The sequence below is a fragment of the Rhinolophus sinicus genome, chromosome 14 (genome assembly GCF_057876585.1).
Source record: "Rhinolophus sinicus isolate RSI-liver-muscle chromosome 14, RSI-T2T, whole genome shotgun sequence".
NCBI lineage: Eukaryota > Metazoa > Chordata > Mammalia > Chiroptera > Rhinolophidae > Rhinolophus > Rhinolophus sinicus.
This window is the reverse complement of record NC_142514.1, coordinates 139,445,505-139,463,953: the sequence shown is the minus strand read 5'-3', so window position 1 is coordinate 139,463,953 and position 18,449 is coordinate 139,445,505. Positions and strand designations below refer to the sequence as shown.

The 18,449-nt window shown below is 39.7% G+C and overlaps 1 protein-coding gene across 1 annotated transcript in view; it reads left to right on the top strand.

Moving 5' to 3' along the window:
• The first annotated feature begins 262 nt into the window (after window positions 1-262).
• RNF169 (ring finger protein 169) overlaps window positions 263-18,449 on the top strand; it is a 76,524-nt gene continuing 58,337 nt past the window's right edge. Inside the window, exon 1 of the mRNA XM_019744406.3 lies at window positions 263-800. Coding sequence (XP_019599965.2) covers window positions 299-800 — 502 coding nt within the window. The 5' untranslated portion in view covers window positions 263-298. The remainder of the gene's footprint in view (window positions 801-18,449) is intronic.

The window sequence follows — 18,449 nt, the reverse complement described above, 5'->3', positions numbered from 1 at the left end:
AATAAATGTAGTTACTTCATGAAGTTTAATGTCGCTCAGATTTTTCCAAATAAACCCCAGTTCTCAACTTTATTTGATTCAATAAAGAAATTAGAAAGTCTGTAGAAGGAGACTGAAGACGGATATATAAAGTATAACTAACAAATGTTAATAAGGTTTCACCTACGGCCAACCAGGTCTGGGAAGAAGCTGTAGCCCCGCCCTCTTATGAATATGTAGATAGCGCTGCCCGCCGCCCGCTGCCCCGCCCTCTACTCTTCTCCCTCGCAACGGACTCTCCCCTCAAACGGGAAACAAGATGGCGGCGGCAGGTCCGAGTACTCGGGCCTCTTCCGCGGCGGCAGCAGCAGCTCTGAGTCGGCGGGGCCGGCGGGGCCGCTGTGACGAGATGGCGGCAGCCAAGACTGGGGCCCCGGGCTCGGCCTCTGGCCCCGCAGTGCTGGTGTTGCAACCGCCGTTGCTGCAGCCGCCGCCACCGCCGCGGCCAGAGGAGTCGGGCTGCGCCGGGTGCCTGGAGACCCCGGGGGAAGCAGCGGCCCTGCCTTGCGGCCACTCGCTGTGCCGAAGCTGCGCCCAACGCGTCGCCGACGCAGCGGGCCCAGGTTGCCCGCGCTGTCGCGCCCGCGGCCCGGGTTGGGCCCGCCGTCGGACCCGCGACGACGGCCAGGCCGACGCGGAGGTGCTGGGCGAGCGCGCCCGCCGCGGCCAGCCGGAGCGCTGCCGCCTGCGCCGGGACGGGGGCGCGGCCGCCGCTGGGCCCAGGCCGGAGCAGGAGCCGCGCGCCGTACCCGCGGAGCCAGGTGGAGCTTCCCCTCCTCCCCTTGGGGTCCGGAGCGAGGCCGAGCTGGCCCGGCCCGGCCTGGTTAGAGGGTGGAGGGTCCCAGGCCCTGCTTGAGCGGGTGGAGAGTTCTCGTGGGGTCGGAACCGGGCTCTGCCCATGTACATTATCTGTTTCGGAATTTTGAACTTTAGAATGAAGTGCGGGCACGATGGATTTGGAGGGGCATTGAGGGGATCCTGCGCCTTATGTAAGTCAGAAGTTGGGAGCGAACCATGGCATTCTTGTAACAAGTTAGGGCCAGGTTGGAATCGCTGTGTGGAAGGAGGGTACTAAACTTCGTTCGCATGGGGCCCTGGAGGATCAGAGAAGTGCTTGGTTTAGTGTTGGGTGAAGAGCTTGGGGTCGAATTGCTTGTGGGCCTGAATGGATCGGTGAGAGGTGTGGAGTATTTGGAGTTTAGGGAGCAGGTTGAATTTGAGGATGTGAAGGGAGCTTTTCAGACTTGAGGGTAGGGTGGATTGAGGGAATGAGCTCACAAAATCTTAAAAAATGCGTGCTTAACATAGAGCCTGGCACATAGTGAGGAAGCAATAAATGACGGCTATTTATAGTTATAATAACTAATAATAAGCTACAGTAGAGCTCGACCAAAAAAAACCAAAAAACTGGATGGGGTTAAAAGTTTAAGAAACGGAGATTGGTTGGCGGGGGCTGCTTCTATGTACATGGCAGTGTAAGTTTCCTGCTGTCATCGTAGCAGTTAAAAAAGTTTCAGGATTGTTGCCTTCAACTTCTTTGCCTTTCTTACGTCCCGCAGCCTGCCACTCGTGCTGCTGAGCTTGACATAAAGTGCCCTGTTTAAAATACAAAACTGTTATAGCTTAAATTAGGACTCTGAGACACACCCACTTAACACATCTACAGCTCTTTAATAAAAAATGCTTACCTAGGTTTTCAAGAAACATAATCTTTAGGGAAGACTAGGTATATTTACACCTTTTGTGTTGGGAGTTCTGCCATGTGTTATTTTCAGTAGGGTGAAGGAGGCATTGCTTGTTTATGAAAGTGCAGTCCCTGGAAACTACAGGTTCCAGAATGCAGTCTGTTTTGATTCAAGCAGACACCTGCCACTGTCCTAGGATATCTTACTTTTATTTGTGTCTTATTTTCTATGCTCCTTATTATTGCTTTTAAGCTTCACAATATCCTTATGAGATAGGCACTTTTATTTCCATTTTACAGATGAAATTGAGGCCCAGAGAGATTAAGTAACTTGCATAAGGATGAAAACTTAATACCACCTGATTCCTGCTCAACTTAGGGGTCAGGGACTCCTCACACATCATCTAATTCATGGATACTGTGTGATGATCTCATGTGCTATTTAATTTGCTTCAAATTCTGAGATTAGGCCAAAAATTAAGAATATTTCTCTGGTCTCCTTATTAGTACTATTGATTATATGGTCAAATTGGATAGAAATTCCTATTTTTATTTCTAAAGCCTGGACTGCCTGTGAAATAATCGGGTCTGAAATTTGAATCATGAGAGGGAGTATCACTTGATGATTTGTGTGAACTTTTCCCCTTGAAATTTATCATAAAATGTATCAGTGATTTAGGAAAATCTATAAAATGAGATTCCAAATTAGGGTCTATTGAGTCACTGAGTATCCAATTACTTTTTATGTTCATATGCGGACCATAATGAAAAATATTTTTCTTTAAATGTTCTTGTGTTTGGATCATTAAGTGTATGTAATTGTATGCTTATTAAGTCAAAGCATTATAGGAGAATATTGCTGAACAGGGCTTGGGAATTACATTCTAGCTTCAGTGGGTTGTCTGGGCCTCTTGAGGTTATATAAATATTTTTTTAATTTAAAACTTTAATAGGCAATACATTCACATAATTCAAACAAAAATATAAAGTATACAGTGAAAATATTCGTCCTGCCCCTTCATTTCTCACTCCCACCAGAGATTCTTGTTTATTCTTCCAGTTTCTTTATGCTTATACATGAAAATTCAAATATATTTTACTTATACAAAAGGGTTTTTATTACACACACTGTTCTGTAACTTGCTTTTTTCATGTAACAATGATGGAAGTCTTCATTTCCATGATGGAAATCTTTTAATATATGTACATAGAAGTTTTCTTCATTCTACTTCATAATTGCAAGTAATTTCATTGAATGGATGTAACATGGTTTACTTAATCATCTACTAGTAGGCATTTAGGTTGTTTCTAGTCTTTTGCTATTAAAAATAATTGTTTATAAAATTGTTGTATAAGTGTATATGTGCATTTTTATGGAGGGTCACCTGTAGTTTTCACCAGATTCTCAAAGGGTTGTAAAAACATAGAACCTTTGTTTTAACTCAGGTCCCTCATTCTACAGAAGAGAAATGATGCCCAGGACAAAGTAAAGCGACCAACTAAAGGTCATCCAGTTCGCGGCACATAAACAAGGGCTGAAAGGGTAATCCATTAATAAGGGCCTAATTCACAGTTAAATGCTCATACGGCTTTTAGTAGGGAAAACTGAAAATACCACTTTCATAAATATTTACATTGCACTTTTAGGAGTGGGAAACAGCAACAGAATGAGCAATTTTAGGTATATTTAGAAGTATATTGCTTAGCAGTAATCTTTTGGCATAGTTAGCTCAACTGATGAAAGGTCAGGCATGCTTTACGATACTGGAAATGAAATTCTGTAGTAAATACACTGGCGTTTAAGTGAAATTCTTACAATTTTTTTTTTATTTTGTTGAAGCCCTACAACTCTTTTGGAATTGAATTGTATAAAAAAAGTGCAAGAGTCTGCTTGTTGAAAATTTTGGTTGTGCCGGTGACATTTTTATTTTTTGCAAGCTTCTTGGCAAGCTTTAAGGTTCAGTACCTTAGTGATTCCTGTGTACAGTGTTTTATTTTATTCTTATATGCATCGTCAGTTTGCTTTTGGATGTAGTATCTGTTGATTTGTGCAAGACTGTGTGAAGGCTAAGGCGATGATCATTTCAAGAAGAACCCAGATCCAACTTTATGTTCTTTGAGTGTTTGTAGCTCATTGTATGTATTGACATATTAGGTATTTGGACCATCTTGAGCGTTATTCAGCAAGTATGCAATAATGCCAGCTCTGTGTCAGACACTATTCTAGATCTTTGGGAGACATCAGGGAATGAAATATTCAAAGATCTGTCCCTCTTGGAGCTTACATTCTAAATTTAGAGACAATCCTGGCCCATTGATTTTACAGAAAAGAACATTTTTGTAAAATCGGCCTACACGCAGGTGTATGTAGGTAGATTTGTGTATCTGTACAACAGCAGTAATTAGGCCTCATTGATAATAATGATTGTTAAGAATTCATTTAGCCTTGTGATTTGAAATCAAGTATTCTTGATTATTCTAAATTACACTGTCTTTGAAATTGAAACCAAGACCATTTTAGGACAGTTCTTTTTCTCCTACCATGGGTGATAATTAAAGAGAAAAGCTAGACATAGGCTGATGAATTTTTTAAATTGGCAGTTTAAAATTTTTATCTATTTGTAGTATTGAAAGTGCGTTTCAAAAATTTAATAGATCAAAAAAATTGAATAGTGCCTCATTTATCCCTTCCCTTTACCCCACCCCAGTCTCACTGTTCACTTAGGATTAACATTTATACATTTAAGAAATTTCCTCTTTCTGTGAAAAACAAGTAGTTCTGGTTTATTACTCATTTGACAGACAACGTTTGCTATGTTTGCAGCCTAAATTGCATTTAGGACTAATGAATAATGAAATCATGTGATTGTGGTGTAAAAGGACAAGAATGTCCCTCACCTGTAAGGATTTGTTTTAAAATGTATAAAATGACTCAACTTTTTATTTTTAATGACACATACTCTAGAATTTGAGAGTGTCCTTATGTGTTATACTCATGCAGGAAATATTTGCCATGTGCTTATGTGTTTTTTTAAACTCAGGATGAGATTACTTCAACAAGTAAACATTAATCACCACTGAAGGAATAGTTCCATTCTTTAGAATTCAGGATTGAACAGCAGGAACTTCAGAGGTATTTGTCTTTGTTCATTCATATTTCCACTCCATGTCTAAGTTCCAGTTAATCTTGGAAGAGTTACCTACCTTGAATTCATTTATATCTGAATTTGCGTGCATGTAGTATGTAGAATACGTTTGTCAGATTTCATTCCACTACTTCAGTGAGAATTTGGGGGCACACATTGTGTAAGATAATACAATAAAAAAGATGAATAAGAGGTGGTCCCTGTTCTTTAAGATTACACAGTCTGGTTGGGGAAACACACCTTATCAAATAACAATACAAAGTGGTAAGTGAGGTAAATGTGTGAGGCCAACAGAGTATCGGAATGGGATAACTGACAGTCTGGAGGAAACCTGAGGAAGGCATTTGAGCTGAATGTTGAAAAGATGAGTAGGAATTCACCAGGTAAGGGAGAAATGAATGGACATTTCAGGCAGAAAACCTATCTATGCAAAGGTGCTTGGCATATTCAGGGACTGACTAGAAATTAATTAGAGATGGAGTGGGGAAGAAGAGAAGAGACTGCAGAAGTTAGATCATGAAGGGCATGGTGTGTCATGCTAAAAGAATTTGGGACTTTATTCTGTAGACAGTGTGGAACCCTTAAAGATTTTTTAATCAGTGGAATTACATCACGTGCTTTAGAAAGGCAGTATTGGTTGGAGTGTGAAGGAAAGATATGAGGAGAACTGGAGGAAGGGAGTTGAGTTAGGGGACTATTTTAATAGTTCAGGCAAGAGGTAAAGGGGCTGGACTGGACTAAAGCAGCAACTGTAGGGATATTTCCCTCCAGTCATTCATTAATTTAGTAACTATTTGAGGGCCTTCTGAGTGCTAGGCACTGGAGCTACAAATAGAAAAGAATGATTCTGTTTCTTAAATGCAATGTCGTTGGGAAGATTGGTATATAAACATGCAACTGAAATGTATAATAAATGCAGTTATAACTAATGCAAGATATTTGTAGTGCCAGCCTGGTGGCTCAGGTGGTTGGAGCGCCGTGCTCCTAATGCTGAAGTCGCCAGTTCGATTCCCACAGGGGCCAGTGAGCTGCGTCCCTCTACAGCTAAGATTGTGAACGACAGCTCTCCCTGGAGCTGGGCTGCCATGAGCAGCCGGAGGTTGGTGTGGGCTGCTGGGAGCTACCGTGTGCTGCCGTGTGCTGCCAGGAGTGGCCGGTGGCCAGTGTGAGTGGCCGGCAGCTGGTGAGAGCTGTTGTGAGCTGCTGTGGGCAGCCGACCAACAACCGGTGACCGACTGCCTCAGCCGGGGGGAGCACAAGGCTCATAATACCAGCATGGGCCAGGGAGCTATGTGCTACACAACTAGACTGAGAAACAACGGCTGGAACTGGATTCGGGGCGGGGGGGGGGGGTGAGGCAGAAGAAGGGGGGAAAGACATAATTGTAGAAGGCAATATAGTATAAACAGAGCAAGTTCTGAGACAGACTAGCTGTGTTGGAATTCCAGGTCTGCCATTTATAGTTGTGCGCCATTGGGTACATTGCTTAATCTCCAAGTACCTTAGTTTCCCATTTTGAAAATGGGGATAATGTTAGACAAATTGAAAGGTTGTTGTTAAGACTGAATTTTCAGAATGCTTGAGGCAATAAACGTTAGTTATTTTCACAAAATGAGAATGCAGCTTCAGTGAAAGGCAGACACTTGACCATGAGTATTCAGTAGGTGGATGAGGGCAGGATAAAGATGGGGGAAAACATTACATTTAAAGGTATAGGAGTATGAAATAACAAGGGGTTCTAGGGATTAGAAATAGGAGTGGTTGGAGTATAGAGTACATGAGGGAGAGTGGAAGGAGGTAAAATGGGCAGAAATAAGCAGTTACTGGATAATAGTGGACTTAGCCATGCTAAGGAGTGAAGATCTACTGAAGAGTTTTAAAGAGTTCACGTTTACATTTTAGAGAGATCACTCCTATGGGTATAATGTAGCAAATGGATTGGAAAGCCCAAATTCTCTTTTAGCAAGATTGCTAACAGATAAGCTGAAGACTTTTCTACAAATATCCAGAAAAGCTGGATGATATGAAACAACCTTTTTTTTTTTTTTAGTTTCAGGTGTACAAAGCAATGGAATAGTTAGACATTTAAACCCCTCAAAGTGATAATCCACCCCCCAAGCTACTACCCCTCTGACATCATACATAGTTGTTACAATACCCTTGACTGTCTTCCCTATGTTGTACTCCACATCTTGTGACTATATATACTTATATATTTAGTTGTAGTTGACATTCAATATTATTCTGCTTCAGCTCTTCAGGTGTACAGCGCATTGGTCAGGCATCTACAGTCTATGACGTGATCCCCTGATAAGTCCAGTGCCCATCTGGCACCTTACGTGGTCCTTACAACATTGTTGATTATATTTCCATACTGTATTAACTATCAATTTATACTTCTTAATGCCTTCACCTTTTTCACCCTGACCCTAACCCCATTCCGTCTATCACCCTGATAGATCTAGTACCTATCTGGCACATACCTGGTTATTACAATATTGTTGACTATATTCCTTATGCTGTAATCTGCATCCCCATGACTACCCAATTTGTTCTTCTTAATTCTTTCCCATTTCACCCATCCTTAACCCCTCTCCCATCTTAAAGAAGTCCCCCTAAGAGTCCTTGTAATACTGGTTTGATGGTGATGAACTCCTTCAGTTTTTTCTTGTCTGGGAAGCTCCTTATCTGTCCTTCAATTCTAAATGACAGCCTTTCTGGGTAGAGCAATCTTGGTTGTATGTCGTGGCTTTTCATCACTTGGAATATTTCCTGCCATTCCCTTGCCTGCAAAGTTTCTGTTGAGAAATCAGCTGTCAGTCTTATGGGGGCTCCCTTGTAGGTAACTAACTGCTTTTCTCTTGCTGCTTTTAAGATTCTCTTTTTGTATTTAACCTTTGGCATTTTAATTTGATGTGTCTTATTGTTGGCCTCTTTGGGTTTATCTTGTTTAGGACTCTCTGTGCTTCTTAGGCTTGTATGTCCATTTCCTTCACCAGGTTAGGGAAGTTTTCTGTCATTATTTCTTCAAATAGGTTTTCAATTCCTTGCTGTTTCTCTTCTCCTTCTGGTATCCCTATAATGTGAATGTTGGTATGCTTGATGATGTCCCAGAGGCCCCTTAAACGCTCCTCAATTTTTTAGATTCTTTTTGCTGTTCTGGTTGGGTGTTTTCTGCTACCGTATCTTCTACATCGCTGATTGGATCCTCTGCTTCATCTAATCTACTGTTGATTCCTTGTAATATATTCTAAGTTTCCATTATTGTATTCCTTTATTTCTGACTGGTTCTTTTTCATGGTTTCCATCTCCATTTTTATGAGATCATTGAGAGAATTCTTATAAACAGTGTTTGGAACTCTGTGTCTGATAGATTGCTTATCTCCGTTTTGCTTAGTTCTGTTTCTGGAGCTTTGTTCTGTTCTTTCATTTGGGACATGTTTCTTTGTCTCCCCATTTTGGCTGCCTCCCTGTGTTTGTTTCTATGTATTAGGCAGGGCTGCTTCGTCTTCCGGTCTTAGTGGAGTGGCCTTATGTAGTAGGTGTGCTGTGGGGGTCAGTGACGCAGTCTTTCTGGTCACCTGAGCCACGTGCTCCAGGTGTGTCCCTTGTGTTGGTTGTGTGTGCCTTCCTCTTGTAACCTCTTTCCCTGAAAATAAGACCTAGCCGGACAATCAGCTCTAATGCGTCTTTTGGAGCAAAAATTAATAGATGCATTAGAGCTGATTGTCCGGCTAGGTCTTATTTTCAGGGAAACACGATAGTTGAACCTTGGTTGATAATTGCACATCAATGTGAGGGACTGACCCTTGGGCTCATTGGTTGTGAGGACTGGCCTTGACTACAGTGGAATGGTTGTTGTGCAGGGGCTGACCCTACAGAGCAGATCTGCCTCAGCAGGACTCTGATGCCTGCCCAATCCACCCCTTAGGTGTGTCGTACTTGGAGACAGCTAGGTGATCTCCAGCTCAGTTTGAAGCTGCACCCCCCCACTAGGGGCGGCAGCCCCAGGACCACCTTGGAGTGGATCCACGGTAGGTCTACTTCAGCCACAGCCCGTGCCCCACCTGGGGCCATCTAAGGGGAGCCTGAAAGAAATCGCAGATCACTGCTGCCTGTGCTGTGCTTGGAAGATCCTTGAGAGTCCAAGCCACGAACCAAGGCCGGCTGCCGCTAGTGCTGGCTTAGGGCCTCTCAACCAGAGGGACAGGACACACTCAAGCCAGATGCTGCTTGTCTGGGTTCCACGGACCTTTGAGAGACCTTAGGAAAGTGCCGCTTGAGCCAAGGCAAGCAGTCTGCATGAAAAAGCCACTGAAAGCAGCCTGGGTGTGCCCGAAAGTTGGGCAGGGCCAGGTCTCAAATCGCCAGGACCTGGAGAACGAATGGCAGAGACTCAGGTCTGGCGGCTGCCTGTGTTCATGCGCCGGGAAGGATGAGGGCTCAATAAAGAAACAATGGCCTCTGCTAGCTCCTCCATCCAGGAGAAAGTGGCCTCTCCAGCCCCCATCCCAAAGCCAGACAACTCAGTTCCCCACTGTATGTGCTTGCTACCTCTCCAGCCACTGCCCTAGTGCTGGAGCTCAGAGCCAGTGATTTCGTTGGTGGCTAAATCCCTGCACAGTCCCTTTAAAAGGAGCACCCGAGAATGCAGCCACACTCCGTTTCACTCAGTCACAATCTCCACTGGTTTTCACAACCAGAAATTATGGGGACTTCTCGCCAGGACTGGAACCCTGGACTGGGGTGGGGCTGGTATCTCTCACTGTTTTAGAGGAGGAGGACCCCCACAGTCAAAATAGTGCCCCCATCTTTACTGATCACACGCGGATGTGGGACCAGCCCGTGCCGCGTCTGACCTGTCTACCAGTCTGGAGGTGGCTTCTACAAGTCCTTAGTTGAAAGGCTTCAGTTCAGCTTGATTATAGGTGATTCTCAATAATGGTTGTCTGAAACAATTCTTTGAAATGCATTTCTGAGCTTGTAGGAAAGACAGGAAAATCTACAGCTTCCAGAAACAAAATGGAACTAAAAACCAAAACTGTAGTAAGCCCTTAAGCTCACATGCTGTGTTGCCCTGGAGCAGGGCTGAAGGGTAGAGTGAGGGGTTATTTCTGGTTTTCTATTTCTAGCTGATTACATTTTAACCATGTGGAGGGAGGAACCAAAACTAAGAATTCTGCATAAAGCTGGGCTCTTGATCTTGATGTCCTGCATTCTGGGTGAAAGGGTGGGCTAGAGAAAAATCCTCCCACTGACACTGGCAATAAAAAGAAATCTTGTGTTGATTTACCTGGGCTCTATGCAAAGAAATGGGGAAACAGCTTACCTGAGAAGTGTAAGACCTATACTTTGCTCATATTTGGGATCTGAGTTTATATTATATGGTTCATGTATCCCTATGCTGAGAAATTAATATAAAAGCTGGCTTCAAGCTAGTGATACCCCTGGGTTACCTGGAGAAAGGAAAGAAAAGCGAGATCCCTAGGGTACCTCCATATCTCAGGGATTCTTACAGAAGAAATAAGCCCAGCTGAAGATGAATTTATAATTAAAAATAACACACAAGAAAACAGTTTTTCATCACAAATGAGAGCAGATATAACAGGATTATAGCTCCAAAAACTGAGCTAGTAGAATGGCAGTTTGAAAGATAAATTAGCCTATTTTAAGTGATTCAAGAATTAATTGACATCCCAAGAAATGAATAAGACGTTATGAAACAGGCACATTTGAAAAAGAACTAAACATAATGAAAAGTGTAGTTAGGTTAAAATACTCAGTAAATAAGCAATAGTCTACACAGATGAAGAGAAAATCAGTAAGCTGGGAGTTAGATATGAGGAAATCCTGAAAATGCAAAACAGTAAGATGAGGGAAAATATGAAAGAGAAATGAAACATCAGGAAGACTCAACATCTATTAATTCCAGAAGGAGAAAAATCGAATGAGAGAGACATGGAACTTAAAGGTGATGGCTTGAGAATATTTTGGCATTAATAAAAGACATAAATCCTTAGGTTTAAGACTCATGAGTCCTTGGCAGCAATTAAATGAACAAAAAACAAATCTCGCAACCAAATACATTACAGTGAAACTGCAGAACAACAAAGACACTTTAAAAAGCAACCAGAAAGGAACGACAGAGGAGCCACAATCAGACTGAGAGTAGACGTCTCTTAAAGAGAGACCAAAAGAAAATTGACTACTGTCTTCAAGTGTTGAGAGAGATCTGAATTTCATACTCAGCTAAATTATTCAAGATTGTGGGCAAAATAAAAATATTTTCAGATAAGTAAAAATATAGAGAATTTACCACAGTGTCTGAAAGAACTTTTATACTAAAGAATGTACTTCAGGAAGAAAGAAATATAACTTAGGGTATTGAGTAGGATACAAAAAAAAGTCTTGGTGAACAAAGAAATTGGTAGGTAAACTAAAACAACGTTGACTGTATAAAACAAAAGTAATTATGACTAATTTTTGGGAACTAAAACCAAAGTGGGACTAAAACACCAGAGAAGGATAAAATGTAAGCTGGGAGGAAAACTGACCGGCATTAAAGAGTTCTAAGGTTCTATATATAGTTCAGGAGGAGGATAGAGATATTGATTAACTTTAGGCTTTCAGTCAAATGCATATTAAAAATTTAAGGGTAACCACAGAAAGAAAAGAAATACGATGTATAACTTGATCTGTACACATACAGAACCATACACCTCCCAAATTAGAGAATATACATTCTTTTTAAACAAATGTGGAACACTTACGTAACTAGGCGCAAAGAAAGTTTCAACAAATATCAAGAACTGATGTGTATATATATATAAACCATGTTATCTGACTCAATACAGTAAAATTAGAAATTAATAGCAAATATAGCCAATTCTCCCACCTCCAATCCACGTTTAGAAATTAAAAAGCATAAAATGAAAACAAACTTCTATATAATGTATAGATGAAGAACAAAATCATGGAAATTGGAAAATATTTAGAATTGATTAACAATAAGAACACTGTCAGGATCTGTGGAATACAGCTGAAGCAACACTAAGAAAAATTTAAGTGCCTATGTCATATTTCATTGAATCTTAAGATACCATCATTATAAGATACACTAGTTCCAAATATAATGCTTTTTTATCACTTAAGACTTGTTAACTTTATACTTACTGAAAGAGCTCTTATAAATTTATGTAAACGTAGATTTAGCATATTGTGTATATATAAAAGAAAGTGAAGTAATAAATTAGAATATTTCTGTGACATATTCAAAGTCTGATTCTTCTAAATAATTTTTTGACTGAATCATAGGTGTTTGTGTTTTTCTGCATAGTATTGCTCACTATGTCTGGGAGTATTGGTAGTACAGTGTTTCTTAAAAGAGGACTCCACCGCCATCTCCAACATTTTCTTTCAAACTGCTGGCACCCATAAAGTTTTGAGGCCGATACTTTCTTGAGTTTGCCAGAAAGTATCAACAAAAGGTTTTCAGATGAGACTCACAGTTCTTCCTCACATGGTCTGTAATACTCAGTTTGTTGGCTAACTTGAGAGGTTACAGTTGTCCAGTGACACTACCAGGAATAACCACCAAGTCACTGCATTTTTTTTGCAAGCTTATTCTTTGTCTTACATTCATACATATGTAAGCAATGACAGTGGCATCATCACTGCTGCCTGGCTGACAGTGATAGAAGTTTCCAATTGAAACATCCCAATTTCAGAGATGTTAATATTAAAAAACTAAGTCCTAGAATCTATAAAGTATTTGAATAGAAGAGAGGCTGAAAAATTAAGTGGCCAACTGAAGAAGTTAGAAAAGTAATAGATTAAACCTAAAGGAAATAGAAGGTAGGAAAGAATAAAGATAACATAATGGAATAGAAAACAAGAGAATTAATAAAACCAAAATCTAATTCATTGATGATATTAACATAGGATCTATATTATAGACAAATTCTCTGGCAAAATTCATAAAGGAAAAAGCAAAAGCAAGAAGGCCTGAATGTTAGAAGTGAAAAAGGGAATACAATTACAGATATAATAAAGATTTTTAAAGACTTATAAATGTAGAGTATGGAAAACTTTATGCCCATGAATTTGAGAAATTGTATAAAATACTTAATTTCCTAAAAAATACAACCTATCACAGCTGACTCAAGAAAAAGTAGAAAATGTGCGTAGAAATGAACTAAAAAACCAAATTGAACAGATAGTAAAATCTGCCAACTGAGTAATACATGGATACAATGAGCAAAATCCAGAATATGGGAACTGCAGGAGAGATGGCCATTTTCTTCCATAAATATGTGAGGAGGAGGAGGAGGGGGAGTGGGAGGAGGAAGAGGAGGAAGAGGAGGAGGAGGAATAGAAAGGAAACCTGTAAAAGACAACCAGTTTAACTATATGAACTTATTTGGTTCCTGATTTGTAAAACTATAAAAACATTTAACAGAAATTGAAGACTGGTTGGATGTTTGTTGGTATTAAAGGTTATTAAAGTTTTAGTGTGACAATAGTTTTCTGGTTGCATATTTTGAGTCCTTTAAGAGAGATGCTAAAATGTTTATTAGTAAGGTGATAGGAGTTCTGGGATTTGTTTTAAAATCATTCTAGTGGGGAGGGGGCAGGTAATGATTAAGGGAATAGATGAAATAAGACTGGCAGTGAATTGATCGTTGAAGCTGGGTGATGGATATGTTGGAGCTCATTATACTGGTTTCTCTAATAAGTATTTGAGACTTTTCTGTAATAAAAAGCAGAAATTTATATTAAAGAAGCAGATGGTTTTACAGGTTACCCAAATATTGCAGGACGGATAATCTTTGTGCAGACTATTCCAAGGGATAAAGAAAAAGTTTCCAGATTCACTTGGGCAGCCTTTACAGCTCGATACCAAAATTACCCAAAAACAGTACAAGAAACAAAAAATACAGGCCAATCTCATGAATGTAGTCTTCTAATATCCCAAATGAAATATACACAAATTTAGTGTATTTTTTAAAAAATTGTAATCAAGTAGCATTCTAGGAGTGGGAGTTCATCAGAATCTAATTTAATTCACCATATTCATAAACCAAAGGAGAGTAAAACCATATGATCATCTCAGGAGCTACTCAAAAGAGCTTTTGACAGAATTTACCATCCATTCATTATTTAAAAAGCTAGAACACTTGGAATAGAGGGGAACTTTTCTTTTTTTAAGTGGAACTTGTCAGTAAGGATGATTAGTGGCTAAGAACAGTAAAAATTTTGGAGCACATTGCTTTATTAAATATTAAATTATTGTAAATATTAATTAAAACAGTAAGATATTGGTATCAGGATAGTTGAATAATCAGTATTAAATAATTAAAAGAGTACAAAACAAAAATAGAGTCCTATAACATGCCCTCATACATTTGAATTTGGTAGATGACAGGTGGCATTACAAATCAGTGGCGCAAAGGTTATTCTTTTCAGTTGTGGGTAGTTAGCTAACTTACAGAAAATAGGAAAAAACAGATCTTCAGACTACCCGCAAAAAGTTGATTCCAAATGGATTCAAGATCAAACTATAAAGCTTAGAAAATAACAAGGAGTATCTCTGAAAATAGAGTAGAGAAGGATTTTTTTTTTAATACAAAAACAAAACCCCAAACAAAAAACAAGGCATAAAAGATGGATACTTTGGCCACATTAAAATAAAAAAATAAAAAACTTCTGTATGATAACAGATGATATGAAATAAGGTAAACTGCAGGGCGGGAGAAAATATTTGCAATGAAATAACTGACAAAAAAATGTATGTCCAGAATATATGAAGAACTACAAATCACTATGACAGACACCCCCCAGAAGTGGTGAGGGGATTTGAATAGACATTTCACAGAAAAGGAAAACTGACAGGCCAATAAACATTTGGAATGATTCTCAAATGTCATTAGTAATCAGAGAAATGCAAATTCAACAAATGTTGAGAGGCCATGAGACTAGCGTAATTTATGATTGATTGATTATAATTAATAATGGGAACCTACATGCTGCTGGGGGAGTATAACTGTTGGTATAACTATTTTGGAGAGCCATTTGGCCATACCTAGTAAAGCTGAAAAGATAACGTTCTCTGCTATGTGGTGATTCCTTTTATAGGTGTCTGTCCTAGCAAAACAAACACACATACAATGGGTTATAAAAAAAATATTGCTCATTGCAGTACTATAGTACTGGAGAAAGTAGTAACAGCTGTCTACTATCAGTAACAGCTGATAGGAAAAGCAATAAAGAAATAAATTATGGTTGTGACCAGTATTAATTGTCTCACCAGAGAAAACTATTGTTAGTAATTGTGTACTTCCTATCAGCCTTTACTAGTTTTTTTCTATGCATAAATATTATATGTGGCTTTTTAATTATTAGAATTAGTAAAAGAAATGGTTTTACTTCAGATATGTAGGGTCAGATTGATATTTAATCTCTTAGGTGTTTTTAGAAACTGGGAAGCTTCTGTTGCGTCAGGATATCTCACATGTATCCTGTAGTATCTGAAATTCAATCCATATTCTCTTTAGGTCTCTTATTGTGGTTCTCTTAAGATGTAGGTACTTCTGAGAGAGAAAAATCAACTTGTCCATGTAGGGTATGAAGGATTTATTAGATATATGCATTGTTCCTTAAAGTTGGCAGTTTTGAAGAGAGAATTAGTATTTATGGAATTTATTTTGTACTAGATCCTATATATTAGGCCTTATAGTTTATTTACTATACATGTATATAGTGCCTACTGTGTGTAAGGCATTGACCTAGATGTTTAAAAAAGATGGACTTGAAGAAAGCAAGACTGTATAAAAAGGAGGAACATAGAAGGAAAAGTGATCTTTCATACTAAATAAGTGCTTCAGTCCATTTTAGAATAGGTTAAAATAAGTGTTAGACAATTGTGATGGAGACATGAAAGCAAAGCATAGTGTTTGATGATTATTCATACTGATGAAGGTGATGCGAGGCGGTCCAATTTCAACATGTCACTACTTCTGTGTTCCAGAGGAAAGGGACAATATTACTGTAAGGCAGGTGTGCGCTCATGCTGCGCAGGCTTCTCCCAGACTGATGCCTGCAGTTAAGACTGTATTAGCTGTTTTGATTCGAAAGACCCTTAGTTCTTAGGCTAAAGACTCTGTTTATCATATTATAGCTACTTATTGAACTCTTTTCTGCCTACATTATAAATTAACCCTGGGGGACCTTGAAGGTCTTTCTTGGTGACTTGATGAAGAGTAGTTTTGGTAGCGTGGTGGGGAAAAGGGCCCTAATAGAGTGAGTGGTTTGAAGAAAGCAGAAACAGCGAATGTATAGACTATTCTTTGAAGGAGTTTGCTGTAAAGAGAATGGGGTCGGGTGCGGGGGTGGGCAGAGAAATGGGTCAGGACCTGCTGGGGGACAGAACTCAGGAGTTTTTTAAAGATAGATGATATTAAGTCATGTTTGTGGTTTGTGTGTTAGATTTGTATATTATCACAGTAGAGAGGGAGAAATTGATGGTGCTGGAGAGAGTGGAGAAAACTGAAAGAGCTAAGTTCATGAAGAGGTGAGAGGATGAGGTCTGGAACACCAGAGATATAATATCTACAGAGGGGTGCTTCTCCCTTTCTGGTGACTACTCAGTCTGTTTTTGGACAGTTTTAATTGTTTGAAAGTTAGGGTTTCTAGTGACTCAAAATCTGCTTTCCTAGTTTCAGTGTTCAAGTATTTCAAGACCATGATTATTACTATCTAAATTTTTAGGTAAAACTGCTCAAATTCATCTCTCTGGTGCTCTTTCGCCTTTTCTCACCATTCTGGCCACACTACTCCATTATTTAGAGTTCTGGAATGTAGTGTGCTTTTGAAACCTGCCTGACCTTTTGTCACCTCTGATTATTCTACCTGAAATACTCGTCCCTCTTATCCTCCTGTCAAATCATACTCATCTTTTAAACCCAGGTGAAACACAAGTGCTCTGTGGCATTGTTTTCTCAAACAGGAGCCAGTTACCTGCCTTTGTGCCACCATGTGAGTATGTGCATCCCTCGTGTCACTGATTTCACTTCCGTGTTTGTCTCTCTCTGGTCTGCACTGAACTCTTTGAGGTCAGGGATTATTTCTTTGTGTATTCAGCACTTAATATGGTACCTAGAATGTATTAGATACTCAGTAAATGTTTAATGAAGGGAAGATTCCTAACAAAAATCCTTAAAAAAAAGTTTCTGGTCACATGTCATGATTCCTTTACCATTTTGCTCATCTTTAAATATGCCACTCAGAACTGACTGTCATAGTACTTTAAATAATGGCAGACCAGGGCAAAATGTCGCGGGGCTTACTGTCTCCCTAGGCTAGATGCTAAATTCTTATTACTGCTGCCAAACACTGCATTGGCCTGGCTCATACTGAGTTTGTAGGCAGCAAAACTGCTTTTCCCCCATCAACTTCCCTTAGGCAGTCATGCTTACCACATGTATGTACAATTCAATTTTTAAGCCTGAAGACAATTTATATCCAATTTTGGTTTGTATTTTTCTGAGTAGCAGTGGACTTATTGTTCCTTTGCTTCCTTACATTTTGTGATTTCTCTTGTGTTTTGCCTTGTGTTTGGTTCTGTAAAGCTATTATAATAAAACCTCAAAAGATTGGACTCCCTTAATTTGGAATTTACTTGGACTTTTCTAAAGTTTACTTTTGCCTTCATTAGAAAGAAAAGCTTTACTACATTCAACTCCTTTCAGACAACAAACTCTTGAAACGACCTTAGTCCAAAATGGTGCGGCTATTAAAGCACTTTTGCATTGATTCATTCAACAAAAAGTATTTTTAAGCCACTGTTTTACACTGAGACACATCCCTATCTTCAAGGAAATCTCCTAATTTGGGGAGGCAGAGGCAGAGATAAGTAATTGTAACACAGGTAATAAACGCTACTACAATTAAGATGGTGCAGAATGCTGTGAGGGCCTACAGGAAACTAATGTAATTCTGAGTCAGTGGGAAAAGCTTCAGAAAGGAGAGGGCTATAGACAGTATTTTGAACTAATCATCATATCGTGAAAGGAGAAAAAGCACTCTGGGCAGAGGAAGTGGCATATATAAGTCAGAGGACACACGGGGTATGGCATATACAGGAATAGTGAGATGTGGGGACGCTGGAGAGGCGAAAAGTATTAAGGGAATGGTAGAAAATGTGGCTGGAGTGGTAGATTGGTTCCTGTTTTTAAATCTTGGAGGCAGAGGGAAGCCCATGAAAGGTATTAAGCAGGAGGATGATAGGGTCAGGCCTCTGTTATGAAGAATTAGGGAAACAGTGTTGGAGAGAGATGGAAAGACAAGAGTCTACGAGACAGAGAGGCCAGTTAGGCTACCATTTAATACACACACTATCTGTACCAAGTAGGTATTGGAAGATGAGATAACCCTGTTCATGTAGGTGTTACTCCCATTTTATGGAGGAAGAAACAGGCTTAGCAAGGATAAATACTGGTGGATACAAAGCCGGTGGGTGGTCGATTTGAATGTAGGCTGATATGCTTCCAAATCCTGCACTCTTCATTTTGGTGTCGTTCCAT